General features: G+C 41.1%; 1 protein-coding gene across 5 annotated transcripts in view; it reads left to right on the forward strand.

The window, feature by feature from the left end:
* The window catches only part of CREBBP (CREB binding lysine acetyltransferase), a 95,250-nt gene that overhangs the window by 38,923 nt on the left and 34,895 nt on the right, over positions 1-21,432 (forward strand). For all 5 annotated transcript variants that reach the window (XM_005522821.3, XM_014252603.2, XM_014252602.2 and 2 more), the window contains 6 exons: positions 9,285-9,534; positions 10,572-10,685; positions 17,417-17,659; positions 18,271-18,370; positions 18,838-18,984; positions 19,432-19,549. In XM_005522821.3, coding sequence (XP_005522878.2) covers positions 9,285-9,534; positions 10,572-10,685; positions 17,417-17,659; positions 18,271-18,370; positions 18,838-18,984; positions 19,432-19,549 — 972 coding nt within the window. The remainder of the gene's footprint in view (positions 1-9,284; positions 9,535-10,571; positions 10,686-17,416; positions 17,660-18,270; positions 18,371-18,837; positions 18,985-19,431; positions 19,550-21,432) is intronic.

Here is a 21,432-nt window from a genome sequence, read left to right on the forward strand (position 1 = left end):
AACACAATTAGAAAAACTGCATTGCATCCTTTCATTTTGGCTTGTATATTTGGTTTCAAACCAGATTAAAATGTCTTCTTAAATTCTTTGTGTCAATTAGAACGTGTTGGGTACATCACCACATTCCTGAAATGAAGTAGTACCTCATATCCTTTGAAGCTGATGTGGTGAACACCTCAAGAAGCTTCTCACTTTATACTGTGCATGATTTGCATGTCACAAGCTTGCAAGAACAGTTCTTGTAAGGATACCTTACAAGTTTGTAGTATGGTGTTTACCAGAGTTCTCTTTATAAAGTTAAATTAAATATTCCCGTTTGTCTCAGGATGTTGCGTATTAATCAAACTGCTTGTGTTGTTTCTATGGAAACTCCAGCTTGTTGCATTTTATATTCTTATACATGATAGCAGTTACTATAGAAACTTGTAAGACCTTCCATAAGATGTAAATCGCTTATTTTTTAATTTAAATTTTTAAAAAAGCTATTTTTTGGCACAACCAGTGCTTGCTCTTCCATCACTGCATTTGCTATCTGCCAGTCACTAAAAGGCTCTGTATGAGAGGCAAGAGGATGCAATAAACTTCCTCTTCTCCTGATATTAGAGAATCACTTCCTAATTTTTCTCTAGTTATGCTGTGAAGTCTTTCTTTATATCATCTATTATTTACTGCTTATGATTATGAAAAGGAGCTTGTGACTGGATTAAGACAGTGTTCAGAACACCACTCATGCAGAATATTTGTAAAAGACAATTTGCTGCACGAATACTCTAATTGTGTTTATTAAGTGTTTGGATCAAGTGTAAAGTAAGTGAGTTATTGTCCAGATGCTGCAGAGAACCTGCACGTCTCCCCAAAATGCTGTATTTATCTCAGGACTGGGTGATCCTGAAGCCTCATTTTGTGCTCATTTAAAAATCAGGTTTAGGAAAGTCTAAATCTTAATATACTCACTTACTAGTATAGGATGTAGTGGTCAATATTCAGGTGGAATAAAAAAGGCATTTTCCATCAAGGCTTGTCAGGTGATGGGAGAGAAAATCAAAACCTGTTTTCTCCCATCTTGTCCAAAAGAAAGAGGAAAGTAAGGGAAACTTTCCCAGTAGTATCAATTGCAGTTTTAAAATGTCAAAAATACCAACTGAGAGAACAATCAGAACCGTCTGTCTTTGTTTCTCAGGTGTCAAAAGCTTTGCATGTCCAATATATCTTCTTTTCCCTCACACCAGCATGGAGAGTAATGGGCATTTCAGCCAACAGACATTGGTACTGTGGAGCCCAAAGGTCTCCACCCAAAAGGGATTAGAGGCATGGTGGTCCTGACAGGGGTGTAACTTCAAAAACTGATTTTCCATCTAAACATTTTTATTGCAAAGCCAAGAATTTAAAAAGAAATGTCACACTTGTTAGAATTTAACCTTTATTTGGCAGCAGTGGGTAAGGCAGTGTAATTATTTGGTAATAGCACATCCATGGCCATATGTTATTCCTTCCACAGGGACTTTGCTTTATTCAGTGAACAATATGAACAGAGCTCCTGGAAAGAGCACACAGTCAACATTTAGTTCTATTTTTGCAGCTCAGTGTGGAGCTGTGGGCATTGCTGGCTCTGTGTTGTAATATATCTCACTTGGTCATTTCCAAATGCTCTTTCCTGAGGCAGTCAGCACTGGAGCAGGCGTATACTTTGGATTAGTTCATTTTCACAGCACCTCTCTGAGATAAAGATGTGTTGCCCCAGTTTTAAGCACAGAGGCACAAGGAAAGTAAGACTGACAGAATCTGCTGACTCAGAACTTGAGGGTTGTAGGCTCTGGCTTGCTAAACCTTATTTCATATGTTAAGGCATTACCTAAGGGTAAAATAACATCCACAGCAGTTCCATGAGTTACAGAAACACACATCTAAGTGACATCTGTCACTCATATTGGGCAGTCAAAATGTGACTCGTGGCAGAGGCAGGTCCCCAGAGCAGAGCTGCAGTGTTTGAGCAATCCTGCCATGAGTTCTTGCTGTGATCCCACTGCTGTTTCTGTGTCCTGGGATGCTTTAGGTCCCTGGAGGTGATGGTTTATTTAATGTGCTTGGCCTGGAGACACGACCTGTCCTCTTCCCTGAGGGATGAGCAGTGATGTGGAAAAGGGTACTGTGCTGTGTTAACATCGATCAAAAACAAACATGTGGAGGATCAGTTCAGACTCCATCCACTACAGCAAGTGAAAGATAACTGCATATTTAAAAAAAAAACCAAAAAAACCCCATTCAGGGTCCTTTGTGGGATGAGTGCAACCACATATCTTCCTAAACCAGCCCTCTATACTATCCTTATCTTAAGGGGCCCCCAAAGTACTGTTCCATGTGAGAGACAAACCCACATGAATGAAAAAACTGGTGGTGTGTGGCCTGCCAGAGGCAGGAAACCAGATTGCAGCATGGCAGTGTACACTGTGGTTACCACAAGTGGGATTTTTAAACAAGAGAAGAGGAAGCAGAAAGGTGCAGCCATTGTCTGAGGACCCCTAAGTCCTGAAAACCAAAATATTTTTAAGTACTCCTTTCAGTCTTTAGCCTTACACCTTATATGTGTGCCACAAAAGTAAAATATGATTAAATTTCTTAAACACACATTATTCTAATCATTACTGTGTGACATCCCTGTCCCCAACAGTAACCAGGCAGAACCCTGGCAGTGAGGACAAATGTGCTGCTGCTGTGGATTTGGATTTTTGATCCAAATTCAGGCTACCACTCTCCTGAGAACAGCACTCTCCCGTCCCCCCTCCTGCTCAGTGAAGTGATCTCTGAAGCTTCTGCAGCCCATGGTCCAGGCATGACCTTACACTACACCCTGAGAAGCACATTTGGATTAATCTCTTTAATTAGAAAAGAAGAACAAACCTTATGGTATTAAAATGATTAAGAGGTCAGCATTAAGGTATTAATTTTCAGTGCCAGCAGGATGGATTGATTTTGTTTGTTTGTTTTGTTTTAATGGTGATCCAAACAGCATATTAGCTCTTGCTTTGTGGGGCTACTGCAGAATCAGTTCCCTTTACAGAATGGGCAGCTTGAAAACTTGAAAAACTTGAAAAAAAAGTGAAAGGCTTGGTTCCAAAAGAAAAATGTTGCTTCTGATTTTGGAAGTTTTGGTGACACATTACTGAGATTCAGTGCTGCTGCAATGGTTCTGATGCAGGACTGGCAATGCTGTGCTGCGGTGAGATCATGCACAATCCCTGGGCTGTGGAAAAGAGCCACGCTCTGCTCTCGGGCTCTCAGTGTGCTGTGCAGCCAGTTTGGGAGCCAGCAGCCAGTTTGGGAGCCAGCAGCCAGTTTGGGAGCCAGCAGCCTCTGGGTTTGGAGTGCACAGGCTCTGGGAGGAGCTGCTGGGGGGAGAGCCCTGTGAGGCTTTTCCATCAAGCTCGCTGGAGCTTTGCATTCCCTGCAGTGCTGCCTGTTCCAAGGGTGGTGGTGGATGGTTCCTTCGTGGACATACCAGTAAATCTGGTATTTCTACATGGGTTAGAAGCACAATGGGGGAAGTTTGGCTTCCAGACACCAGCATGGTTTCACAGTTATCCCTATGACCAGCAGATGGAGTTGAGAGAATACTGCTTTTTGGAAGCAAAGGAAATAATTTTTCTTCAAGTCTTGACTAAGAATTGGAGCAGCACATCTTCTCCTGTGCTTTTTTCCCCCTTCATCTCTTGCTAAATGACATCAGGAGCTCTCTGTTGTGTTCTTCTTTGTTTCTTTTCATGTCCTATGGATTTCTGTAATAGCAGATTTTGATCACAAGACAGAAGTGACTGGGGGTGAGGATGTCTCAGGTTTGCCTTGCTGCAGACCTTTGAGGAAGAGGAAGAAAGCTTTTAAACTGGGAGCCAGGTTTAATTAGAGCAAGTAGAACTGTAGCTACTTAAAATAGACAACTGGTATTTTATTCTAGAGACCAGAAAGAAAAGGCTTTATGAAGAGTCACTTAACTCTTATGCCCTTCCAGGGAGGAAGACCTGTGTTCTGACCCTTCCTGTGATTTTTCCTCACTTGCAGCAGAGCCACTCTCCTCTATCCCTGTGGAAAGGTCTGTGGCTGTTGCAGTGGCAGCATGCTGAGTGTCTGCTTGCTGCTCTCTTCAGCATTGTCCCAGTCTCTGCTGGGCTTGCTGTCAGCTGTGCTCACCTTCCCTGTGCCTGCCCTGACCTCCACTCTGAAATTTAGTTTCTCGTTCACAGGCAAGCTCACTCCTTCCTCAAAAAAATCCCACCTGATTTACAGTAGTGAACAGCTGGGAAAAGGCTCTACTTAGGTCTAAAGGAGAACATCTTTAATAACCTGGAAACAAATCCAACAGATAGTGTTCAGTGCCAGGGAAAGGATATTGTTTTGTTGGTAGCAGAGCATCTCTGGCTTGCCTTAGTGCAGGAGTTCATCCTGGGGATGCATTGCTTTGAATGGTGGAATATTTTAGCTTTTGCATCATCTGTAAATACAGTGCCAGGCTGGCAAAAGCTGACAAAGAGGAATTAATCTTTTCCTGATGCTCTGGCCCATGCTCCACTCTCCCTTCCCCCATATGCAAATATAAGTGGTGGGGAGTATCCATTGCTGTGTCCTGCTCTATTCCAGCAGCTGAGGTGCTCCATGGCCAGCACTCTGACAGCATGGCTTTCCTTCCCTTACAAACTCCTCATTTGTGCTTTAGCCTTTTCTTCTATTCAGGATTTGCTATCTGTGATTTTAAATGTTCCTCAAGCTGTTTTGTCCCCCACTAAAATACTGAGGTTTAGGTAGGGTATATAACCCCTCAATATTTCACTCAGGTGAAATCCTCTATGTGAGAACTAGAATCTGTCTACATCTTCCTGTATTTTGTCCTTTTTTCTACTTTGAGACACTTCTTCAGTGCACATTTCTTGGCATTGCTGGTCCTGCAAATCAGAAAGATGAGGAGATAAACTCCACAAGTGTATCCTTAAGAAAGATGCTGATCCAGCCTTGAGGCCTAGCAGACTCAATGGCATAGAATTGAGACCTTTGCTAATTTTAAAACAAAATTCCTTTAGCAACTAAAACCTAAGTGCACTGACCAGCTATTCAGGTTCTTTCTGTGGCCTGACCATAGGAGCCACCTCACCTTTGAGGTTGTCATGGGCTTGCAGGTTCATTCACCACCCTCACAGGTGGAAGTGGAAAGTTGAAAATATTCCTGTTTACCCTCGACATGAAAACTCTGCCTTTATCTGTGCCAGTGCCAAAGCTTTGAAATAAACCTTGAGCTCTAAACACATTCTTCATGGTAAGAATTCAGCCTCAAGGTGCTCCAGGGGAGGTTCAGGTTGGACATGAGGGAGGATTTTTTCCCAGAAAGGGTTGTCAGACATTGGAATCAGATGCCCAGGAAGGTGTTGGAGTCCCCATCCCTGGATGCGTCTAAGGAAAAGCTGGATGTGATACTCAGTGCTCTGGGCTACTGCCAAGGTGGGGATGGCTCACAGGTTGGACTTGATGATCTCAGAGGGTTCTTCAAGCTAAATGATTCTGTGATTATGTTTGCTTTGTGTTCAGGAGCTGAATATCTTCTTACCTCTCCTCATTTCTTAGGGCACTGCCACTGCTCAGGTTGGTGCTCCAGGCTGACATCACTTATCTCCCTCCAGACAGCGGGGCAGCCTTCTGAGGCTGTGTCCAGTTCAGGAAACTTCTTTCCTCTCCTGTGAAGCCTTCTGCCCACCATTCAGACTCAGATTCTGATTCCTCCTTGGGTGAGGATGCAGCACTGCACGGTTTTGGGATACAAGTGCTTGTGCTTGTAGTGCTCGTCCCAGCCTGTTCATGCACGTGTGAACCTCCAGCCTCTGGGGCCAAAGCAGACTCTGGTGTTCCTGGGGTCACAAGGATCCTTCCTGTTTGGATAGGACCAGGCTGCTCATTCCATGCCTGTTGAGAGTAACTGGTGGAACCAGGGAAACCACCATCCACGTGAATTGCAAGAAGTGTAAAGTGGTTCTGTGTCACGTTCCCAGTGAAGCTCTGGTCATCAAGTGACAGCCTTTGGCCTTGATGCCCCCCAATAGCTGCTGCTTGAGCTCTCCTTCAGTTTGGGGACAGAATGATGCTCCCTGGGCTGTTCAGAGAGGGTTCAGCACTTAATAGAGCATTCCTGCAAATCCTGTGGAAGGAAGGACTTCTTTGAATCTTACTGAAAATGTGTTGGGATACTCATTATTGGAGTTGGTCACACTATGAACATTTTATTCAGGTAGGAATGTTGCTAATTAGAAGTCCTTTGAGATTTACAGTTCATTTGTGTATCCACTTTGTGCCTGCTATTCCTTCTCTGGAAGGGACCCTCAGGATCACACTTTAAGCCTATGGTTGGAAGGGAAGTGAAGAAGTTTGAGGGTGTTTGACCTTAACGTACCCATGTGTGGGATTTGTGGCAGTGGATTCTTAATAACCTCACTAAGATCTGCTGTTGATTACAAACCTCTCTTACAGAACTAAAAGGCATTTTTTAAACACAGGATTTGTCCTCATAGTGAAAGTCACATTCTTCTATCAGGGACAAGGAAAAAACATGGAAATAAGCAGAAATTACAGAATAAGAAAATTATTTTAAAACCATAATGCTCTGTAGAGTGGAGCTGAGGCAGAGTTCTGTATTGCATTGTTTACCTGCTGTAAGATTGCCACTGCTGTTGAGATTGCTGCCTACTTTTGTAAGAAAAGATACATAGTGTTCCATCCTGACAATGTTGAGTGTTTTTGAATATAAGTACATAGAAACACTGAGAATTGCTGGTCACCTCAGTAAAACCACCAGGGAAATTTGAGTCCATCCAAGTCCACAACGATGAGATACTTGAGCATCTCTGCTGCCCAAATGTGCAGGAACCTTTTTGCCTTCATGATAGGGACAGGGCAGAACCATCTTCCTCTGTGAATGAGTTTCCATAATTTTAAAGGATATTAATAGTTGTCTTACCCTATAGAATATATAGGGTAATATAAAAATATATTAATATATAACTCAGTTTCTAGAAAACTGATTATTGACATTCCCATCTCCATCAGAGGTTTTAGCAGATTTCCAACCCCTGATCCATTTGCTCTGTCGATGGTGGAACAAATGGCAAGAGAAACAAAAATATCTTTTTTACTTTGTTTATCTGACTGTTTAATTATTTCTTTTAATTGTGGGTCCAGAAGTGCCTGAACTTCCTGCCTCAACAAGAACATTGTCAGTCAGGTGAAGCAACAAGAAGCTTTATATTCTGAGGGGGTTTTGTGCCTACCTGCAGACACAGTGATCTGGACTAAGACTGCTTTGTTCTTCAAACCACTGATACTCTGCAATTCTGCTCTTTTGTTACTCAGTCTTCAAGAAACCCTTCTGGGTCAGGGCATCTGTGCTGATACAGCTGCAGTCATGTCTGCTGACTGGAAGGGTAGTAACAAAAGGAGGACTTGGCTTGGGAAACAATTCTTTTACTGGGATGAAAGCATCGCTTCCAACAAGATTTTCTTTGGCATGATCCGTGTATTTTTCTGCAGATTAGCTGAACTAATTGTTTCCTATTTGTGACCCAAGAATTGTTTCAGCAAAACCTCTCTGCTCTATGGATTTGTTCACAGGAGAGATGGAAGACTGAATTTCAGCTGCATGCAGTGGGAGCAGATGTTCATGGGTTTCCTTCATTCACCCCCTTATTCCTTTTATTGTTCTTTCTCTTGAAAGCCCAAGACAAATGAATTCAGCAATTCCTCTTTGTATAAGAGTCTTGTCTAAGAGTTACTATAATCATTATCAAGTGGCAGAGTCCCTACTTCCTCCATAAAATACCAGATATGGTGTACTCTACTTGATCTTGTGTGCTTCATTCCCCAGAGGAAAAGCAAGCTCCAAAATCTGATGTGCAGGGACAAAGCTTGCTGCTGGAGCGTGCAGGAAATGTTTTGTTGGTCTGAGAAAACTAGGATTTTGTAGGCTATGGAATTTTCTGGGGAATCCTTCTCAAAGGTCAGAAGTAGAGTGGGCTACAAATGGTGTATGCTGACACTTAAACCTGATTTTTTTTAAATGTGGTATTCAGGTTGTGGTTAGTAGTTCTGCAGGCAGCACTGAACTATTTCCTCTGTTATCTCCCCAGCATAATCCTAATGTTCTTATATTCTATTTGAAAGTGTTTTTCATGGCTGGTTTTCCTTAGGTAGCTTGGAATTTGGTGAGCTTTCCTGCAATAACATGTTTTTGTGCATAATCAAAGCGATTCTTGGGACAGTTGTTTGTCCACAAGATTAATTCAGGCTGCAAATCAAATGAAAGTGGATTTCAGCACTTTTGCAGTCCCATATCTGTTCCTGCTACGGGAGTCAATGCAGGCTGTGGGTATGTTAAATTTTGAAAGTCAAGTTTCTTCATTTGTCCAAGAAGGTAGAAAAGCTGTCTGATCTGTGTTGAATAATTGACATGTTAAAGACACTGTTTCTCTTCTGCACTGTTCCAAGCTGTGCCTCAGACTGAAGATCTCTGTGAGTTTGCTGCTGTCAGGCAGAGCTCAGGCCTTGGTACAGAAGTGTGTCCATAAAGAATGGATTCTGGAAGTAAAACATTGGATTTTAAAGTTGATCAAACCCAGTGTCACCCTGTGGTAACTCCAGTTCTCTTCAGCAGCAATAATGCAACCCAGGTTTAGGTGACCCTTACTAGGGGAAAACTGTATACAGCTTGCCCTGGGAATTTTCTCTGTGGAAGGAATATCACTTGGAGAGAAAAAGGACTAACTTAGGCTTAGAAAATCAGCTCTGCCTTTTGCTGGAACACATGGAGGCAGTCAGAGAATTTTGACTCTCTTCTCCCTTTGGACTTCTCTTTTTCTTAGGGACAAGGGACGGGGGTTGATTTGTATAAAACCTATAATATGAAAATCTCACCTATAGTATGAAAATATAATACTAAGCAAGCTTGAATTCATAGAATCCTAGAATGGTGTGGATTGGAAGGGACCTCAAGGAATTCCACCTCTGAGTGTGATAAGAGCTCATTGCTGTTGGAATTATGGTCTCTCTAATAAAGAATATTTTGAATGGCTCGTTATTCAAACTCTTGTTTGTTTAAGTGTTTTTACAGAGGAACCTCTCAATACATTGATGTTTCAGCATTAGGAATGCTATGGGGAGTGGTGCAATAGCCCTTGTAGCCCAGAGAACAGTTCTGTGATACTCAAATCTTGTACAAGAAGCTCACAGGCACAACACTGACCTCTCCATTTTTCTCTCAGTCCCAGATGCAAACCCAAGTCCAACAAGTGGGGATTGTCCCGACACAGGCCATGGCCACCGGGCCCACAGCAGACCCTGAGAAGCGCAAACTGATCCAGCAGCAGCTGGTTTTGCTGCTCCACGCTCACAAGTGTCAGCGGCGCGAGCAGGCCAACGGCGAGGTGCGCGCCTGCGCCCTCCCGCACTGCCGCACCATGAAGAACGTCCTCAACCACATGACGCACTGCCAGGCTGGCAAGGCCTGCCAAGGTGAGCCCTTTCTGCTCTCCCTGTCCCCAGCCTTGCTCTTCTCAGCCAGAGGGTCCCCTGTGCCTGGCATGAGGGAGTGGCAGCACTGGCTCTGTGGTTAAACTGCTCCCAGCTCTCCTCAGCTGCCAGTTTAGAAAACAGAATGCAACATTTTCCCTCCTCAAATAGGATGGCACCAGTATAGGTATGCTTGAAAGCATCTTCTTCATCTCCTCTGTTACATTGATGCTTTGAAAGACTGTCTGGAATAGAGGCTAGACAGTATTAAAGGAGTAAAGTAGGTATTTATTTAAAAGATTTTGAAAGGATATACTTTGGGCAGTACAGGAGTTTGGCTGTGCCTCTACTCAAGATGGAACTTGGTCACGAGTTTTCACATTTATATAAGTTTTGGTTCATTTCCATATTGGGATAATTGTCCAATTCCAGCTCCAGGTTCTGCAGTCCCATCCTTCCAGACTGCTCTCCTTAATTTGCTGTTTACACTTTTTGGGCCTGAAGCTGCAACTGTGTCTTTGGTTGTTGGGCTGGAAAAGGATTGTTGTGTCTGACTACACTGACGAGAATTTGCTAACACATGATATGAAGTTCAGAGTTATATACTAATACAGTATAGAATCTGGAAAATATGAAAGCGAAAACTTAAGGCATCAATATTAAGTGTGATATCCACCATGTGTTTGTCTTAAATTTCAGTACTAGTTTCCTTCTTTTGCACTTGTATCACAAGACATTTCAGTTGTGTTTAGTTACATGTACAGTATTGCAATATTTGCCTTTTGGAAGCAGGATTGTAGCAGTGTAGCCTTGCAATCATCCTTTTCATCTCTGTTGTATAAGGAGAGTGTCTACCATGTCTTTGTCTTAAATTTTAGGACTAGTTTCCTTCACTCGCTGGTAGATCACAAAAAAATTGACTTGTTTGTAGTTTTAGTATTGCTTGTGAAGGAGAAAGAATAGAGTTACTCTGAAAATGAAATAATTTAAACCAAATTAACCAAGGAGTGGCTGTTAACTCTTGCTTTCCCTTGCTGCAGTTGCTCATTGTGCATCTTCAAGACAAATCATCTCCCACTGGAAGAATTGTACTCGGCACGACTGTCCTGTGTGCCTTCCTCTGAAAAATGCCAGTGACAAAAGAAACCAACAACGTGAGTACTTCTCTTACTGCTGTTAAACCAAAGTTGATCCCATGTGCAATGGAGGAATAAACTCCTGACAGTGTCCCAACAAACAGCAGTCATTAACAATCTTTGACAAGGATAAATACACCAAGTGAATTTCCATTTCTGATCATTGAATCTATTTATTAATTAAATATGCAATAATTGGGAAAGTCTGAGCTCAAGACACATCTTTTTTAAAGGGTGTGGCAACTTCTAACTGGTTTCATTGTGAGGCAGGTCAATAGATTCCAGTTATGAAGTAGTTTTGGATATAGGTAGTGGATTGGGGAGGAGATAAGCTGCTTGATTGTGTTTCTTTCTGCTAGAAACTATTTAAATCAACATGCTAAAGACTTAAAATAACCAAAAATGTTTGAAAAAATAATTTTCTCATGTAAAAAGGTCTGGATGGCTTAATCATTAAGTGTATTTAACACTGGTATAGATTAGCTGTAGTTCTGCAAATCATGCCTGGTTTTTATAATAGCTGAGCTGTTACTGATCCTTGGGACTGGTCCATTTGTAGTTTATTTCTTCTTCCCTCTTGCTCTGAAAAAGAAAATTCTGAACTTATGTTGGTAGGTTTGCTTCTCATCAAGTCCTTTGAAAAGATGCCAGGGTGGAACATTTTACAGCATCGATGTAAAGTTCTAGAAGTCTTAAGTAATGTTATGCCTAAGTATATTTAAATAAGGGTTAAGAAGTGGAAAATAGCTGCAGGACTTGCAAAGCTTGTACATTGGAATTGGATTGGAAGCATTCTGCTAATTTCCAGCTAAGCTGAGACTGCAGTGGGGAACACCAGTAAACCTTGGAGGATGCAGAATTGCTCCTAGGCTAGGTGGGATTAAGGCAGAGGAGAGAGTAGCTGCTAAAACTACCAAAATTAAACATTGAGTATGTTCTCTTTATGGTTTAAGGAGGGGTTTTCCTCCTCCAAAACCGAAAAAAATACAACTTATAGAGCTACATGGAGGTCAGAATTTTGTTTCAGTTTTACCAAACTTCTCCTTGGTAAACAAGATAAGTCTTGTGCTTTGAAAGTAGTAATTTGTTGCAAGTGATTAGTTGTTTGGCCCTCGAAAAATGTGTTGAAGGCTTTGCTTTTTAATATGACATGGTCCATTTGTGCTTAACATCCTTATTACACAGTTGTTATCAAAGTGCTAACAACATCTACCAGAACAGAATTGCATTCTTCAATACAAGCTGCTAGAGAAAAGTAGTTTGTGTACTATTTGTTTTGTTGCTCATACAGCTGATTATAAGAGAACAAAAACTGGAACATGAACAATCCTTAAAAGGAATTTTGCTATGGGATCAAATAGGATATTGTCTGACTGCAACAGAATTATAATGAATAAGTGTAGAATTTTTCTCTCTTGTTGCATATGGAAGGAGATGAATATGAAATCTCCTTCTTCTATTCAGTTAATCAAGAATCAATTGGTGCAGGATTCTTTGTCCTGGATTATGTCTCAGGGTCACATAAAACCTCATGGTTTATTGGGAGGTGAAAGAGGAACACTAAAAGTACTCATTTAGCTGTATTATAAAAGGTGTCCCTTTTTGGGCATTCAGGAAGGTTTGTGGAATGATTTGTATTGGTAACATTGGTGCTCTGTAAAATGTTGTTCCAAATCAGATGGAGACCAACCAGAGTTGGGATAGTTTTAGGCTGGAAGAAAATGTTGTCTTTCTTAAGAATTAATCACAGTAGCTTCTACTAAATTGGGAGGAGGAGGGAGTCTGCATTTGGCAGAATACAGAGAACATTCAGAAAGGGAAAAAGGAATGAGAAGTATAGTGATCCTCCTTCTATTGTCTTCCTTACAGAGAGCCCAGTACCCTCCTTCCTGTGCCCATCCCTGTTTTCCTGTTGTTATTTCAGTCCTGGTGTGGCCATGCTGGGCTTTCAAGAAGCTGCTTCAAAGGGTGCCCACCTTTTAGAACATTCTGCAGTTGAGCACTGCTGAGCCATTGCAGTGTGGTGCCTCACTTCCATGCACACTCACTCCTATGCTTTTGTAGCTTTCTGTTCCTACTCCTTGAGGATCTGCAAGTCCTGGAAAGTCCTGGGGTTTAGGTTATTGCCATGGAGCTGTTTCTGTACAGGTCTTTTAGTGTTGGGATTTTTTTTGTAAAGAACATTGTGCCAGGTTTCCTCTGTATTGCCTTTTTTATTTATTTTAAAGCGCTCTTGAACTATATTTTACTATAATGGTTGATAGTGACCTGACTTGTTAATAGAGTATTTTGGGACAAATTTAAAATTCTTTGTTCCACATGGTTCTTATTGTGTGTCCCATGTAATTCTGAGGGGGCAGGGGAAACGGGAAAACAAATATTATGTTGCACGTGGTAAAACATTAAACTTTTCTTTTGAATAAGCAGGTGAATCCTGTGTTTTGAAGTAATGCCTTGAAATTTGGTTGAAGTATTTTGGGGTTAAAGGCTTGTTTTAGTTAGGAAGTACTTCTTGCTCCCTGATGAGTCCAACATGATATGTGTTACAAATTTTTACAAACAGTTGTTGATGTAATTCCTAGTTTTGTAGCTGTGTCAGTTATTCTTTGAAGATTCATTTTATCATGCACATATATGAGCTCCTTAATTCTTCTGTTCCTGGCCTGGGCAGGTGTGTTGTGCACAGCTCCTGGATCTGCTCCCATTTGTAATGTTGTGCATCATTCCAGGGTCAGGGGACACTGGAAAACCCCTGGGATCCCCACTCAGATGAATGAGACTGGAAAGTGGAGTTGTGAACTTGGAGCTTGTCTCTCCTCTTAACATTCCTTGTAGGAAAATTTTAAATAAAATGCAGCAAGGAGAAAGCTGGATTAAGAAAGATTAAACTTGAGATAACTAATCTTCACCTAAAAGTGTGATTTTAGAGAAGACAGAAATCCTGGTGTATGTGAAGTCAGGGATGAAAGAGCAGGAATGTGATGAGGGAAGTGGAAGTAGGGACCATTATCTAGCTGGCTGACATAGCAGGTTATTGAGTAGAGGCAGAAAATGGAAGAGAACCTGGATGTGAAGCATTTGGGAACCAATCCTTTGCAGAGAAGGAAGGAGTGAGTGCTTCCATGCACAGGGAAATGTGTCCAGGAGGAGGAGGAGGAAGCAACTTCTTCAGTAGAGTCTTTTTTCTGTGCAAACAAAATGAAATCCAACTTGTTCAAGTCTCTCTGTCAGGAAATATAAGATCTACAAACACAACATGTCTCTTGTGTTTTCAATTGCTGGAAATCATGTAATGGTGACCCATCAGTTATCCCATGGAGCCACATGATGGATGGTAGTCCATGGATTAAGGAGTTCCACTGACTGACTGATCCAATGCTCTTCTGAAGGATTCTAATTTAATGCTTAACTTAAATAAAAATTAAAATGGTATTGGTGGTGAAGTTTAAAATTGACACTTCCTTCTTCAAGTTCCTCATAAAATCTTTATCCCATGGTTTGATTCAAGAAGCAGCCTTTGATTAAAAGATTGTGTGCATTTACCTTTGTGTACCTGCCTAATTCTGAGTGCAGGACAGGCTTGTGCTGAGGGTGAGTGAAGGGCACCAGCACAAATTTTGCTCCAGCCCCTTTGAGACGAGGAGAGTGAGGAGTCACAGGATAGAACGAGTCTCAATTAAAGAATTTGGAAGCAAAATCAAACATTTAAACCAGCGTGGCTAAATTTAAATCAGCTCATAGCTTGTTGTCTGAGGTGATGAGACAGAGTTGCTGAAGGATTTTGGTTTAACAATTGCCAGCTGTTCTAACAGTCAATTCTGTCTCAAATGCTACTTTCTTTTTGCATCTTAATTGTTATTGTTACCTTCTTTCTAGCTTATTGGTCTAATCCTTAGAGTTCAGGCATTTAAAATTCTCAAAAATGGTTTAACATGTTCACTGGAGTGGTCAGGTTAGAGAAGTGCTGGGCATTCATACTTAAAATAGCATTAGGAATCGGTGTTTAAAATAAATTTTAATTAGCTGGAGGGGTTCCCCTCTAGAAGACATGAGTGCAGTGTCATTAAACAGCAGTGCCTGGGACAGGAATCCTGCAGGTGAGCTGTTCTTGGATGGTTTTGATGCCTTCTGGGGATTGGGATGTCACTGAACTACTCAGAAAGTTCTGGGACTGCTGAATTTGTGCTTGTTTGAACCTTCCCTCCTCAGGTACATAAACACAAGTGACACTGGGACACACAGAGCCAGTTGTCTTTACAGCATTTAGAATGTGAATTACAGAGCTCATTTCACACTTGTAACTGCTGTCATGAGCTCCTCAATGTCTGAAGCATCAGTTAATAAAAGTAAATTACAATAGATGTTGCTTCACGTTGCAGTGGCCTAATGTGTTCGTTCCAGGGCTGTATTTATTTTAGTTGACTTTTTTTCCCTGCACACAGAAAGGGAAGTCTATCTGCCACAGAAAGAACAGCATTTTCACTTGGGTCTCTCCAGAGTGGAAATTTAATACTCTCTGCCTCCATCTTCTTATTTGACAGATAATGTCATGCCTTCATACAAAACCAGTGAACAAACAGACGAAAAAACCACCTTCAAAAACAGATTCCTGATGTTGGGCAATACTCAGGAACAGGATCCTATTGAGTCATGAAGTGTAGAAAAGCTGAGGGCAAATAGTCTAAAACTGTTCTAACACAAGGGCTGAACTTGTGCTTTGTAGTGACTGATGCTGCTGCCAAAGCTCAGCCCAGAGCCATGGGCTGGACGTGCTGGACTTGTCCAAGTGAGCTTCAGGCCAAGCCTGCAGTCTTAAACAATCAGTGGTTTTTCCCCAGGAGAAGGTGAGGGCTGGTGGAAGGCTGGGCTCTCCTCAGTGAGGTGGCCACTGAGGTTTCCCTGGTTTTTTTGGTTTCCCTGGTTCCCTGCATCACCTGCGTGTGTTCTGCCATCTCCAACACTGAAAGCAGACTGGGGAGGTTTTGTCCTAATTTTTCTGGTGGAATATTGTCCTCTAACAAGCTGGAATTCTTATTAGCTCCTGAATCAATCTGTGCTGTCACAGCAGCCTCTGAAGACTTTTGAATTCCAGGGTGCCACAACTTTTGTGCTATTTAACCTTCCTGTTCCTTGGCTCGCAGTAGTGTAAAGGCATTTTCTCCTAGATTGTGTGATTCCAGAGAACTACATGCAAGTCCAATGAGGAATTCATATAGCTGCTCTTTAATATGTCTTTTTTTTAATTAAGCTGATAGGATCTTAATCAGCTTCTTTGTTTTTAAACTCTCTTGGAAGTGATCAGTGAGTTCAAAAGTTATTATGAGTGTGTCCACAGAGTGTAAGTATACATAAACCTTAATTTCCATGGTAATCCCAGCATTTAAAATACTGTGGATTGTCCTTTGGGGGAAAAAAGGATGTTTTTTGTAGAGCTGCTTCTTCAGGAGAGGAAGATAGCTGAGTATATTTATTTGTAGTTCTTTGGCAAATGAGATCAAATTGATTTCTCATCTGGAGAGGGAAAAGTCTGGACTCTGCAGTGTGTGTGTTTTCTCTTGGGTGGAAGCTGGAAGCCTGTGTATCTCTTCAAGTGATTCAGTTTCCATAGTGGGTAAGGATTTAAGAAAGCCTGGATAATGCTGTTAATGTCTCAGAAGGCTTGTTTTCATTAGTTTTTTATCTAAGCACGTGCCCCTACTAATATTTCAATAAAACAGTTATTGTTGCCTATATTAAGAGCCATTACAGTTGCTAAGTTTAGTGCACACATTTGTAATGCACATTACATATTTAATTACTTGAGGGGGAAAATGTGAAGGAAGTGTTACTTCTACCAGAGCCCTGATTATCAAAATGCAGCATCTCTGTGCTGAAGGTTGCACTCCATGGGTCATTCACAAGGGAACATGGTATTACTTAGAATGGTAAATAAAATGAGAACCAGAAAGCAAAATTTTGCTCTCTTCTGGATTAAGTAAATGCTACTTTTCCCTGTTGTTTCCATTTCCTGCCTACAATGAAAATTACACTTCCACACATCTGTATGGTGGGAGAGGTTGGTTGGTTGTGGTAGCCATGTAGGTTAATGAATACCTAAACATCATCTAAATCATTTACCAGAGTTCAACCCCTCTCTGACTCCAACTTATTTTAGATTTTGTACAGTACAATGTGAGACTCATCAGAGTTTTTCATATCTCTAAGTAATTTGGGGATTAAGGTAATTTGGCCTTCAGAGGATTTCATCTGGTGACTGCTGGCAATGAAAATTTCTACCAACAGATCTTCAGTATTACCTTTGTGTCCAAGGACACAGTGTTTCTGCTGAACTCAGGATCTCTGTTCTGGAGCCAAATATTTTGACCTAAAGTGGGATTGATGGGAAAGAGGGAAGTAGAGGAATTAAAATTTTTTCCCCCTTAGTTTACTGTCCCCAAGCATGAAAATCCTATTTAGCCTTATATAGGAGCCTGTACTGTATATCTATTACAAGTAATTATGGGCTTATATGCCTGAAATTTACAGCACTTCTCTTTAGACTGCATGGATTAATAGCCAGGGTGGGTTCTGTCCTGTAGAATCAAAGGCTGAGTTTTCCCACTTGGCATCTTGAGTGTTGTTCTGTCCTCTGGGAGAAAAATATCTGTGTCATAGAATATGTGCATGTTGTGGTGACTTTTGGCATGACTGGTTTTACTCCTTATTCCCATCGAATTTTAATTTTCTCTTATTCTTTCTCTTTTCTATAGCCCTTTTAGGGTCTCCAGCTGGTGGGATCCAGAATTCCATCGGTTCTGTTGGTACAGGCCAGCAGAATACTCCATCACTAAGTAATCCCAATCCAATTGACCCCAGCTCCATGCAACGAGCCTACGCTGCCCTGGGGCTGCCATATGGCAACCAGCCCCAAACACAGCTGCAGCCCCAGGTCCAAGGCCAGCAGCCAGCACAGCCTCAGGCTCACCAGCAAATGAGGACCATTAATGCACTGGGTAGGTGGAGAAAAGAAAAAAAAAGTTAAAATAAATTATGTTGAACTTTTAGGATAGTCTGGTATTTTGTTTGGTCAGAGTAGTGACTGTCTGGTCATGTTGTTTATTAAGTTAAAAGTACACTATTTATATACACTGCCATTCATTTACATTTGAATGTTAGAAAGTTTTGAATGTAGTGCTTTGGCCAAATAGCAGGACTTTGAGTTTCTTTTAAAATATAGCACATAGCTCATTCTCTGAGGTGATGAGACAGAATTTCTGAAGGATTTTGGTTTAACAGTTGTCCCCTGTTCTAACAGACAATTCTGTCTCAAATACTTTTTTTTTTGTATCTTAATTGCTAGTATTACCTTCTTTATGGCTTATTGATCTAATCTTAAGAGTTTATGAATTTAAAATTTTAATAGACTCATTTTTGTAGTTCAGACTGAAAGTAATTTGTTCCATAAATAGCCATGTATGTGCAGCACAGTAGGTATTGTTATAAAAATACTTAACTTGATCAATTGCTTCTTCTGTTAGCCAGGTGGGTCAGTAAAGTGCAGTTTCATCATATTATTGTCAAAATTGTGAACTGTGCACCAATGATGTTTAATTTTGCCCCAAAGGAGCCAACCAGATGAACCTTCCTGCAGGAGGAATAACAACAGAACAGCAACCGGGTCTAATTTCTGAAACTGCTCTTCCAACATCCCTTGGGACAAATAAGTAATGCACACATTTTCATTCTTGCTCAATTAAACATTTATTTGCATGCTTATGAACATAAATAAAGAGCATGCTTTAAAAACTGATTGTATTGGCATGGAGATGGTCAGTCACATGTACAGCTCTGCTCTCTTTCCTGTTCCAGTTCCAGAGCTGAACTTTGTGCCTCCTGAGAGCCCCACAATATTTATTGCTTTTAAATGAAGTCCCAAAGGAAGAATATTTTGTATTTTTAAGTTGATAGTTGTGATTCTTTACCATTCACTCTGTGAATGTGCCTTGTAAACTCCTGAGCTTTGCTGCTTCAGGGGTTGCAGTTTGTTGATGCCAAAATTTCACTTAAGAGAATGTTTGATGCAATAGCTAAAAGAGATTAAAGCAACAACTCAAAAATTACTTCAGGCATCAATCCTATGACAAAACTCTGCATTTTGGTACTCTAAAAGTCCCTTTTCTTTTGATTTTAGCCCACTAATGAATGATGGCACAAACTCTGGCAATGTTGGAAACCTCAGCTCAATGCCAACGGCTGCACCTCCTTCGAGTACCGGGGTAAGGAAAGCATGGCATGAACATGTCACTCAGGACCTGCGCAATCATTTAGTGCACAAACTGTAAGTATTTAACAAGGCTGACTTTTTCCTCAATGTTTTTAAAGAATTTCAATACAGTAGTTCTGCTATTAAGCTGAAAAGAAAGTTATCAGTAGTGGTTCTCAGGTGCTGTGCCACTCAGGATGAGTTGTTACCTTTAATCCTCTTCAGTTCGTTCTTCATGCTCATTAAGGAGTGGGCATGGAATTAGTTTCTGTTGCTAGTAAATTTGCTCTGGTGTAGTGAACAGTTATTTAGACTCCAGACTGTTAAGCCTCACTTTATTTTCATCATTTGATTTGTTTTAATCTTGTGAGAAATAGTAAAATATTATTTTTTTAACCATTTTGATATGCTTTTACATATCTGGTGTATAAGGGAACATTCAGGGTGATTATCATAAAGCTGTATTGATTTGGGTTTTTATTCTGAAGATCTTTTTCTATTATTGTTCCTCTGTCCTTGCAGTGTCCAAGCCATCTTCCCCACTCCTGATCCAGCAGCACTGAAGGATCGCCGCATGGAGAACTTGGTGGCTTATGCCAGGAAAGTGGAAGGAGATATGTATGAATCTGCTAATAGTAGGGTACGTTGCTTCAGTCCAACATGTGGAAGAAATAGCATCACAAATCTTAGACTTGTAAAGAAAACCACAGGGAATCATTTCACTGCCCTCTTCATGAGGAAAGTTGTGTTTTTCAGTGTTTCAGTGTTTGTGTAGTTCCAAGCCATGTGATTCATGTCACTCCAAGCTAATTCACTCCTCAGCTCTAAACACCATCCATCCCAACTTGCATCCTCCTGAAAGTGTGATGGACATGCAAGAAGCTTGGAGCACAGCTTGCAGTTCTTGATGTTTCCCTTATGGAATTGCAGTAGTTTTAAAATTTTCCTCTTTACCAGTGGAGGTTTTTTCTAGGACCAAGTGCTGTTCCACTGCTTACCTTCCACCTGTAGGGATAGAATTAATTCTCCTCTGCTCTGCAGCACCACGAGTTGTTAGGCTAAGACATAAGAAGTCAGTTTGCCTACTTTGTGGATGGGAAAAAGAAACAGAATTCATGTTGTAGTTGATGATTTTTGCTCTGTCTGCACAGAGATGTCAGTTCAAACCTCTCTTACTTGAAGGGAGCAAACCCTTGTTGATTGACAAGCTATGGATATGACATGGTGGTAATTCTACCCCAAAGGAACCACTCCATGAAAGTTTTCATTGGGAAAAGTCAACAATATTAGTACCAGTAGTAACAGCCAGCAAGATCCTGATCAGAAACTTGAGATCCTTCCTTAAGCAAGGGAGGAGCATCTAAAGAGAGTAGTTAGTGGCATTTCAGGTGATAATCAGATGATCACATACACTTCTGCCCCTCTCAGCCCACCTGCCAGAAGAGCTGGAGGTGGAAGCACAGGTTTTATTTCCTAGAGGTAAATAGGCAGTGGTCATACTTAGAGTGCTGCTGTGTCAGTGTTGGTCAGTAACCACTTTGTATCCTCCTTGTAGCTACTAAGAGGTTGTTTACGAGGAAGATTTGGGTGTGCTCAGCCGTGGTTACCCTGGCAGCTTTAGAGACCAATTTTAGATAGAAGGAGGATTTCATGGTCACACCTGTTGTCTAAATACCTTCTCAGTAAGGATGAGCATAGCAAACTCCTGATTGTAAAATTAAATGCCTTCTGGCAGACAAACACCCAAGAAGTATCTTCTCCTCACCGCTCAAAACAACTGTCAGAGCCTCATGGCCAGAAGTTTCTGTTATTGGAATTCATCTAATGTATTTGGCTCCAAACAGCAAACTTGGAAGAAGGGAATAATTCAGAATGTGTTAACGATGCCATGAGGAATTACATCCTTCTTTTTGAGGAGCTTCCATTCTACTTTGACACTGAAAAACATACTAGTAAGAGGCATCGTTGTAAGGAGTTTAATGCTGTTCTAGCAGTGTGTGCTCCCTTTCAACACAACCTTTGCAGGAATCTTTGCAGTGGGAAAGCAACACAATATTAAATTTACAAATCAGAGCTTAGAACTGAAATGGCTTGAGCAGGAGAAGGGGAGGGGCTGTAAAGCTTTTAAACTGAACAGCAGAAAGTGTTTGCACTGATTTTTGAGAAACTCTGAGAAGTGACCTGAAAAACAAAGCTTTATATTGCATGACTGAACTTTCTTAACAAGGCTGCTGAGGAATACATGTCTCATATTAAGTTTTTTGGAAATTAATTCAATCCTGCTGTAATAATCAATTCTGGTTTTGATGAATATTGAATAAAAACAAAAGGATTGTGGGCAACCATCACTCAGCCTGTGCTCTATGTAACCCTGGGTTCTAAGAGCATGATGACCCCCACAAAAGAAACGTAGCCTTGAGAGTTTGGGGGGAGGTTTCTGCCTTTAACAGGTGCATAATCTCATGCACTTGGAAGATGTGTGTCCAGCAATTCCTGACAAGCAAAATTGTCTACGTGGTGTGC

Source organism: Pseudopodoces humilis, chromosome 18, assembly GCF_049639895.1.
Source record: "Pseudopodoces humilis isolate 2021_Gansu_Grassland_sample_001 chromosome 18, ASM4963989v1, whole genome shotgun sequence".
NCBI lineage: Eukaryota > Metazoa > Chordata > Aves > Passeriformes > Paridae > Pseudopodoces > Pseudopodoces humilis.